The sequence below is a fragment of the Populus nigra genome, chromosome 9 (assembly GCF_951802175.1).
Source record: "Populus nigra chromosome 9, ddPopNigr1.1, whole genome shotgun sequence".
NCBI lineage: Eukaryota > Viridiplantae > Streptophyta > Magnoliopsida > Malpighiales > Salicaceae > Populus > Populus nigra.
The window spans coordinates 9,220,580-9,231,163 of NC_084860.1; the positions used below are offsets into that span (position 1 = coordinate 9,220,580).

Sequence of the window (10,584 nt, forward strand, 5' to 3'; positions counted from 1 at the left end):
GGCATAATCACTAGCATCACATATTATTTCAAAGGGTAATGTATTAGGAGGTTGAATGACAGGAGTAGAAGTAAGCAAGTTTTTATGTTTAACAAAGGCTTCTTCACATTGTTCAATCCATTCAAAAACATTCTCCTTTGAAGGTTACACAATGGCTTAGATATGACACTAAAATCTTTGATGAACCTTCTATAAAAACTAGCATGTCCTAAGAATGATCTAACATCTTAATAGATTTTAGAGTAGGCAAGTTGGCAATTAACTTGATTTTAGATTTGTCAACCTCAATTCCTTTCGATGAAACAATGTGACCAAGTACAATGTCGTTTGTTACCATAAAATGACATTTTTCCCAATTCAGCACAAGATTCTTCTCTTCACACCTGCTCAAAACCTTTTCTAAGTTAGTCAAACAATCATCAAATGAATTGCCAAAAACAGAAAAATTATCCATAAAAATTTCAAGAAAACATTCAACCATATCACTGAATATGCTAAGCATGCATCTTTGAAACGTGACTAGTGCATTACATAATCCAAAAGGCATCCTTCTATATGAAATTTTTTTTTTTTTTTTGGTAAGTTGACGTATGTATGAAAAGAAGAAGATACAAACATTATAAGGGGCATACCCCAGATTTACAATGATAACAGAAACATAAAACAACAGATGGCTACAAGCTAGCCACCGACCATAACACTGAAACCTCACTGGATTCGTTAGGGAAACCAATACAACCAGCTAACTAACAAATTAAGAATCTATGGTATTCACCCTCCAAGCTCGTTGAATCCTTTTGTTTTCATTTGTTGGTGCGACATTCCTCATCAAATCAAGCTTATCACGAATGATACATTCGATTTGATTAAAGACCAAATTCGAAGTTCTAGACATTCCAGCAAAGATCCTTGCATTCCGTTCTTGCCATACATGATACACTGTAGCTTCAAAACTCAGTTTACGAGAAAAATTGACGAAACTCTTGCCATGCCAAGAGACAGTGGCCCATCGAATGGACATGTGAAAGTAGTCTTCTCTTGATCTTCCAATGCAATTTCAATTTGGTTGTACCCTGAATAGCCATCTAGAAAACAATAAAATTCATGACCTGCAACTCCTTTTAGGATTTGATCTATGAAAGGTAAAGGGAAATGATCTTTTCTAGTCATTGAATTAAGTTTCCTATAGTCAATGCACATGCACCAACCAGTTCTAATTGGAATTAACTCATTTTTCTCATTTGTTATCACAGTGACTCCAGATTTATTGGGGACAACTTGGGTAGGACTTACCCATTTGCTATTAGAAATAGGATAAATGATTCCATTATCTAGAAGCTTAATGACTTCATTCCCCACTACTTCTTTCATATTAGGATTAAGCCTTCTAGAGGGTTTAGCATTTTCCTCCAAATAAATCCTGTGTGTACAAATCAAAGGACTAATTCCTTTTATGTCACCTATGGTCCATCCTAATGCATTTTTGTCCATTTTCAGAGTTTGTAATAACTTACCTTCTTGATGTGCATTAAGTTTGGAAGAGATTATTACCGGAAAAGTTTCATTTTCTCCCAAAAATGAAAATTTGAGATTGAATGCTAACGACTTCAAATCAGGTTTTAGTGGTTGAACACTTGAAGGTATAGACTCAATTGATCGTGGTGAAAATTCTTCAATTTGTGGTCCTCAATTACTTGCCTTTGATTCTTCCTGAAAATAAACCATTTACAAATTCTCAGATTCATTAAACTCAATTTTACTGGAAATAGTTTCAAATTGATCATGAACTAATTTTTCAATAAACTCCACTTCCTGTAAATCATTATTATCTCCAGGTTGCTTGCAAATGTTAAAAACATTCATCTTCAATGTCATGTTTCCAAATGATAGCTTCATCAGTCCATTCCTACAATTAATTAATGCATTAGAAGTTGCAAGAAACGAACATCCTAAAATAACAAGAATTGAATTACATGCTTCAACAGGTTGTGTATCCAAGACAACAAAATCCATAGGATAAATGAATTTATCAACTTGTACTAACACATCTTCAACTATTCCTCTAGGCACTTTTACAAATCTATCGACAAGTAAAAGAGTTACAGAAGTTGGTTTTAACTCACCTAGCTTGAGACTCTCAAAGACTGAATATGGAAGTAAATTCACACTAGCTCCAAGATCAAGTAAAGCTCTGTCAATTTTATGTTCTGTAATAACGCAAGAAATTTGTAAGACAACCAAGGTCTTTATATTTCAAAGCATTATTGTTCTGAAGAATGGAACTTACTTGTTCGGCTAAAAAGGCTTTCTTTTTCACATTCAGTTTTCTCTTCACAGCGCATAGATCTTTTAAAAATTTAGTATAAGAAGGTACCTGTTTTATAGCATCTAACAAAGGTATATTGATCCTTACCTGTTTGAAAGTTTTAAAGATTTCAGAGTTGTGATTGACTTTCCTTTGTTTGGTCATGTCATGAGGAAATGGAAGTGCTGGCGGGGAATTAGTCTTTTCTTTGCAATGTTCAGATTCAACCCCTTCCTTACCCTCGAAGATTAACTCATCATCTTTCTCACAAGGTTTAAGAGTGGGTTTTTCAATAACCTTACCACTACAAAGAGTGATGACTGATTTGACTTGATCCATGTGTTGGCTTCTGGAACTACTTGCATTTACATTGTATTGCCACTTGGAATTTTGCTGTGGTTGAGATGAAAACTTACCTTTTTCTTGAAAATTGAGATGTGAATTTTGCAAGAGCAAACTTTCTTGGATATAAACATTAAAGTCTATGTTGAGTTTATATTATACACATTCTAACACCATTAGTGAAACCTTTTCACCTTAATATAATTAACTTAGCTAGACATTATGAAGAAGAAAAACATAAATAAACAATATAAGAACATAAACATGATATAAGTTAACTAAGTATAGTAAATGAAATGAAAAGCATAAACAAGAGATTAATGAAAGCAAAACTTAAGCATTACAAAAATATAAAGAGAGAGGAAGATCATGATCTTGATCTGAAAAACCAAGATTCCTAAATGAATGGCAAATGCCTCCTTTTATAGGCTAAAATTCAGAACTATTCATTTGGTAATTGATTATTGATATAGTGGCCAACTATTGATTTAGTGGACTTAATGGACACCAACACTCAAGCATTTTGGCTGGATGAAATGACATTGATGCAATCAGAATTTGGCAAAGTGTTCCTCATGACAGTTGTTAGAAATCATCTTATCTTTCCACTCATAAAATTGCAGAGCATTTGGATCACTAGAGCTCGAGATATGGCTAAAATACTGAGTAGTGCTGCTGGTGGACATGGTGGATAGCCCTCAAGTTCTTGTCTAGATGAAATGTCATTGCTACCATCAGAATTTGAGCAGGTTGTCCGTATGAAAGTTGTTGGAAATTGTCTTATCCTCCCACCCACCATATTTGATGTCATTTTGCTATCTAGAACTCCAGCTATGAGTAACATTCTGAGCAGTGTTTGGGCTGAATTGTAGAATATATTCTGACTTCTCTTTTGTGGCCAAACTTTGAATTTGAAAACAACAGATTTGGGTCTTCCACTATTCATGAACATTGTAGGCCAAATATGACACAATAACTAAACAGTGTTCCAATTTGAATTGAATCGATATCTCATTTCTAAGCTTAACCTTTCCTTTGTCCTTTCACTTTCAATAGTTAATCACATCAATCAATCCTTTGAATTGTGAGATATGCCTGCATTTAAAATGAGTATTTACCATAACTTAAAGCTATCTTATATTATCAAACTTGTTATTATAAAAACATGCTCTAGTTAAGGAGTTATTGATACTTCAAATGCAAAATGATGATATAAAACCTTGATAAAAATACATTTTTAAGTACTAATCATTCCTGAAACAAAATACATATTATTGAAAGGTAACTATCACATAAAAAAATAACAACACGAATATCAAACAATTTTAAAAGGGTAACATGCATTCATATTTTGTTCCCTTCTCCTTTCTAGTTTTCATTAGAATCTCTTCCTTATTCAAACTATTAATAATCGTTCTCTCTTTCACTATTAAACTCCATTCCAGACTTTATAAGATCAAACATGATTATCTTCGTTTAACTCATTTTTGAGACCCCTTTCACTAGTATCATCATCATCATCATCCCATAGGAGTCGATGTAGGGTGATCCCCTTACTTGGGATCATCCTAACATACACTGAATATATGCTAGCCGAAACATGGTGATCCCCTTACCCGGGATCCTAACATACACTGAATGTATGCTAGCCGAGATATCACGATCCCCTTGCCCGGGATCCTAACATACACTGAATGTATGAGATATCACGATCCCCTTGCCCGGGATCCTAACATACACTGAATGTATACTAGCCGAAAACATGGTGATCCCTTTACCCGGGATCCTAACATACACTAAATGTATGCTAGTCCAACCATGGCGATCCCCTTACTCGGGATCCTAATATACTTAATGTATGCTAGTTTACGCCTCAAATCACACTTATATTTTATTTGTCGGTGATAATTTCATCACTTAGCAATTTACACAACAACCTTTCTCCTTGAGTACTCATACATTCGGTAATTCACATTTCACATCAGTATTATATATTAAAACATGGAATTTACGTAGAAGGTAAAGGTGTGATTCACTACCTGCAATAGAAGCTCTACTTGTGCTCCCCTGCTGCTGCTGCTGCTGCACCACGCCTATGGTCCCTCCTGCAAATCACAGGTTTATCTCATGAGTTTTCCTCACTCAATGATATGTTTTATAATAACCATATCAACAACCAATAAGTCTTTCTTTAAGTCATTTCTTAGTACTTTATGTTTTTCTTATTTCACTCATCATTATTGTCGTTCTTTGTCCAATCCTAGTTATCATTCCTTTCTTTATATTTGGACTGTCACTTTCCAATTGTTATTGCCTTGTTTTTGAATTGTTATTGTCTGACCTCTCCTTAGATTTTTAACTATATCTAGAGTTATAGAACTCTGATTCAAGCGAAATTTGTGTCGTTGGAAAGCTAAGACATGAGGCTACAAGTTCTATGTTAAAGGAGAACTCAGTTCTGCCTCTAAGATAGTCAAAATCGCTCATCAACAAACACTTGGACTGTTACTGTCCGTTTTTGAACTGTTACTGTCTGACCTCTCCTCAGATTTTTAACTATATCTGGAGTTATAGAACTCCGATTCAAGCAAAATTTATGTTGTTAGAAAGATAAGACATGAGGCTACAAGTTCTATGATTTAAGGAGAACCAGTTCTCCCTCTAAGATAGTCAAAATTGCTCATCAACAAACACTTGGACAGTTACTGTCTGACCTCTCCTCAGATTTTTAATTATATCTGGAGTTATAGAACTCTGATTCAAGAAAAATTTATATCGTTGGAAAGCTAAGACATGAGGTTACAAGTTCTATGTTTAAGGAGAACCCAGTTCTGCCTCTAAGATAGTCAAAATCGCTCATCAACAAACACTTGGACTGTTACTGTTAGTTTTTTAACTGTTACTGTCTGACCTCTCCTCGGATTTTTAACTATATCTGGAGTTATAGAACTTCGATTCAAGCAAAATTTATGTCGTTGGAAAGCTAAGACATGAGGCTACAAGTTCTATGATTTAAGGAGAACCCAGTTCTGCCTCTAAGATAGTCAAAATCGCTCATTAACAAACACTTGGACTGTTACTGTCCGTTTTTGAACTGTTACTGTCTAACCTCTTCTCATATTTTTAACTATATCTGGGGTTATAGAACTCAAATCTATAATTTAACATCCAGGCATCAATTCATAATCGACTTTAAAACAACTCATAAGACCATGTTTAGAATATTTTACCCGATACGAATCAAGGTCTCAATCCCTCCTTTTCTTTCTAATGACAGCCGACCCTACCCTCTTCTCTTCTTGTTTAATTTTTTTCTTGTTAATCCCTTGCCTACCAGTGTTTATTTTTACCTATAACCCTTAATCTTGGATGAGTTCTTGAAATTTGGTGTTTCTCTCTTGATCTGTAAAAATAGTTACCCAAACTTCGTCTCTTCTTTCTTCACGATAGTTGCTGATCTGTTTTTGGTAAAAAGAGTAGTATTTATGCTCTATAATTATTTTTATTTGTATTTAGACCCCATTTTCTTTAAATGTATTCGTTTTGCCCCCACTTCTTTTTAGTTTAGTTTATTTTTTTAATTTAATCTAGCCTTGATTATCTCAGGATTTACAGAAATATTTATAAACAAATTCTAGACATGATTTTCTACATTAGGTTAAGATTTTAGGTCAATTGAAGTTAGGTAAGGGGTTATTTTAGAGGTTTGAATTTACTAGATGAATTTTATCAAATATATTTATCTAGACCTTCATCTACTTTTTGGACTATATCTAGAGTTACAGAAAAAGTTATGCTAAGATTCCAATTGAGTTGGAAAATAGACAACCGTATCTTTTCAAAAATATATGGTAGGCTTAGTAATTCATCTAAACAAGAGAGAAAGACATGTTTTAGTCATGACTGAAATTTGTGAGGAATATGCGAAAATTAGAGAAAAATTGTTTCCTTGTGTATTATATATTTCAATGAATACAAGGATTCTTTAATGCTCATGTGTGATAGCTATTGATTTACCAATTTTACATGAATTTCATGTCAAACAATGAGATATTTTTTACAACTATTATCCATAATTTACAAGGATTCCATATCTATTATGGAATGTACGTGGTGGCAAGGAGGCTTTAGATTATTTTGTTGTTTTTTTTCCTTACTTTATATGATTTTCTTATTCAAAATGGAGATTATGGAGGCTATTTAAAAGAGATATTTCAACCACTTTTATTCTTATTTTTTAGGGCATACTTTTAGCTAAATAAGAGAAGAAACTTCAGCATTTGAAGATAACATCTTTCAAGGAAAGAAAGAGGAATTAATGGATGGCACAAAGGGACATTCTTTCTTTTACAAGTTTCAGATTCAGCTATAGGGAATCCAATGCAAGGAGATATGATTTTGGGGTTATTTGATAACTTTGTATTAATTTGAATATTTTTAGGTTTATTTATTGTTTTAATTAATATTTGAGATAATTATATTTTATTTTTAGGGATTTTATTTCTGTTGGTTCTGTTTCCGCTCAAAATCAATGTTTAGACATTAAACTTGTACTTAACTGAGTTTTAGTTAAGATTTATTGGTTTGCAACCTAATATTGGACCATTAAGGTTTTTATGTTAGAACTATATTATGTTTTATTTTGCTGTAAATTTGCCTTTAGATATTAATAAAATTTAATTTTACTTGAGCAAACTTCTTGTTCTTTGCCCGAACAAAAAGTTAATCTGACTTATCAAGGTATAACATGACCTTGTGGCTTCATTCGAATCATCTAATACCTTTAGTTCTTAGTTACAGGTTAACTTTTGGTCAAAGTTCAATCAAACCTGATTGTTTAACTTTCTTGAAAAAGTTATCATTTTCGTTGTGAATTGTGTGATCACGAGATTCACATAAATAATGATATTTAATTTATTTTAAATTAAAATTCTAAAACAATAATATGATATATAATATATGTTCACGAGGTCCAATGATTATTTGTTAAAAAAAAGAGTAAACGCTGAGTTTTTTTGTAAGAAAAAACAAAAATCAATCTCAAGACCTTTTACCCCTTTTAATCTTTCATTTCCCATTAATATACTTCATTATCCCGGCATTCCATAAAATTACTCCGTCAAACTATGATTGACTTAAACTAAAAAATAATCGAAACAATCTTCGACTAAAAGTATCACATATGTAAAAGTACACCTCTCCTCGTGTATATAAATAAGAAAATACATATGAATACCGAAATACACACACACACACACACTAACCAGAGAAGAATCTTTTCCATGTCTGCCACGGTAGAAACCCTCCTGCCAAGTGTTGAGAAACATATTTTATTAGTCAGTGTGTGAATAAAAAAGAAAAAAGAAAAAAGTCTTACCACATCCTGGGCAACGAAAATAGTCCTTGTCCCTTAAAACAAGTCCAGATCCCCCACATACTTGACACCTTCGCTGTGCTATCTGCCATGTATGTAAACCGTGAGGCTAAAAATTCCTTCAGTTTGTATGTGAAAATCAAAATATTTATTTTAAAAAATTACATCACCAATTAAAATATATTACAAGGACCCTTGTATTGAATAGACACGGAATGTTGAGCATCACAATTCATCCACAATAATCAAATAAATTGATAAATAACACTTGTTTGTGAAATATAAATTGATTAATAACAGCAATTGATTTATTTTGGAATGATATTCTTGAAATGCATGTATGTTTTTTCTCCTTTTTGTTTTTCAGAATTTGAAATCCTATTAAATGTTGGCAACCGTTAGGAATAATGTATTGTGTAGAAAATTCATGAAAAAAACTTGAAAAAACATAAAGGAAGCAGTAATCTTCAACAATGAAGGAGTAGTAGAAAAGTAAGGTTGAGATATGATGCAGTAGTACTTACTATTCTTTTGCTGAACTCAATCCCAGCTACAACGAAGGGTGTTACACCAGCTGCATATTAATTAATTTGTAATTTTGCTTAGACACACAAATTATAACGCATGGAGCCCTTTATTATTAACAGTAATACTATTACCTATAGCTCCAACAATAATTTGCCAGGTGACCTCCACTTGGGCTATATCTGCTGCAGCCGAAATACCATAGTCATTGATGGCTAAGATCTCGGACCTGGTTTTTAATCTTCTTCCATTAATTGTAATCCCAGTAGGAGAAGGATTGTGTCCGGTACTTGATTTTGAATTTGGAAACTGATCGGAGAATTGGATTGTATCTCTCTTCTTCCTAGTAGTAATTAGAGCTTTCTTGTTTGCAGGAAATGTTATTAACAGCTTTAAAGAAGAAGAAATTGCTGTTGCTTCCATGGCACCCCACGATCCACTGCAAACTGCAGCTTTAGCAGGGCAGGCTGGGCATTTCATTTTTCTTTTTCTTTTTTTTTTATATTTTTTTTTTATTAATCAACCACGGAGAGACAGAGATTGTGCCACGTCAACATAATATGGCCGGTCTGGCGCCAACCACACAATACAAGATACAGCGGAATGGAATTCAGATGAAGATAGTTAAAAAACGTCACCGTTCGGACCCTTCAGCGTTGTTTTTCTTTGATACTTGTATTCTAGTGAAGCGAAACGAAGTCGTTCCATAATTGTCCAAATAATCTGATTTTGGATAAGCCAGCAATGGTAAAAAAAAAAAAAAAAACACTTTAATGAACTCTAAACTAGAGGTTCTGTACATCCATAAAGTGCGTAATTCATTTGTAATAAAATTGTGTTAAAAAAATAAAAATATTTAAATGAAGATAAATGATTTTGATAATATTTTTTAATTATTCACACTAAAAGAAGAAAAAAGAAAATTCATTTTATGTATTTAATAAATATATCTGAACAATTAAAATTAAAAAAATTTCCATCGGATTTGCAAAGATATTATTATTATTTAGAGGCGAGGACATGGTTTATGGGTATATTCTCACACAATTCTATCTGCACGCACTATATTTGTCTATCTAAAATAATAAGAGAAAACATAACAATTTCATCTGTTTATCCATTAAATGTACAATCATTTGAAGATATAGAAATAGATGAAACTATATACTAACATTAATATGATGTTCCATGGTAGCCTGAGTTTGTGCTTGTTATTTCTATCTAAATATTTATCTATATCCTGCTCTTCTCTCTCACCACTTAAAGGAACAGTCGCTCGCTTGCTATTTCCCAAGCTCACTTAAAGGAATAGTCACTCGCTTGGTATTGTCTACGCACTCAAATGCTAAGATTCTCAAGCCTCATCGAAAGTCATGCTATGGACATATGGAATATTTATGTCACTGATGATGATTGCTTACTTGATGTGAGTTTCTTTTGACTAATTTAGACTCTTTGTATATTTCAATTTCAGCTTTTTAGTTTCAAGAAAAGAAAAGAAAAAGAGAAATTAATAACATTATTAAAACTAACACAATGTGTTAATTACTTAATTAGTAAAAAGCACTGGAATTCTAATGTGAGAGTTTGCCAAGTCTTAATGAATCAAAAGGCTACATGTACAATGTGTATGGGTGATTATGAACTAATGATTCTCTCCATATAAACTATTTTACATTTATGTTTAACAAAAAAAATAATATTAAATGATTATTTCCCTAATAATATTAGTAAATGAAGTTATTTTTATTTTTTTCAGTAATATTAGGCCAATTGTTTATATATTGCGGCCTGTTGTTCACATGGATTGTAAGAAACATATGCATTCTTCTTATTAACTAACATGCCCATCATTGATTTTCCATAGTTTCATTATGGCTTATGGGCATTATTATTTTTTGCGTCGAGCTAGTCACTAGCACTACTTGCACAACTCATGCTATGTTAACTTTGCATTTTTTATATCTGTTTTTAATCCCTGACGGAACGTGTATCAAGGATGAATTTGTAGAACTTGTGGATTTTGAAGTGGATGGAA

General features: G+C 32.6%; 1 protein-coding gene and 1 long non-coding RNA gene across 2 annotated transcripts; both read right to left on the reverse strand.

Moving 5' to 3' along the window:
• Positions 1–1,740: 1,740 nt before the first annotated feature.
• On the reverse strand, positions 1,741–4,753 carry LOC133702551 (uncharacterized). Its single transcript, XR_009843764.1, has 2 exons — positions 4,687–4,753; positions 1,741–1,906 (listed from the first exon to the last, which is right to left on the reverse strand). It is a non-coding gene; the product is annotated as an uncharacterized LOC133702551 (long non-coding RNA).
• A 2,995-nt stretch (positions 4,754–7,748) lies between these two features.
• Positions 7,749–9,043, reverse strand: LOC133703221 (uncharacterized). The gene is made up of 4 exons (XM_062127677.1): positions 8,681–9,043; positions 8,546–8,595; positions 8,025–8,106; positions 7,749–7,953 (listed from the first exon to the last, which is right to left on the reverse strand). Exons 1-4 carry the CDS (start codon positions 9,024–9,026, stop codon positions 7,907–7,909), a joined length of 525 nt encoding a protein of 174 aa, XP_061983661.1. The 5' UTR covers positions 9,027–9,043; the 3' UTR covers positions 7,749–7,906.
• Between the last annotated feature and the right edge of the window lie 1,541 nt (positions 9,044–10,584).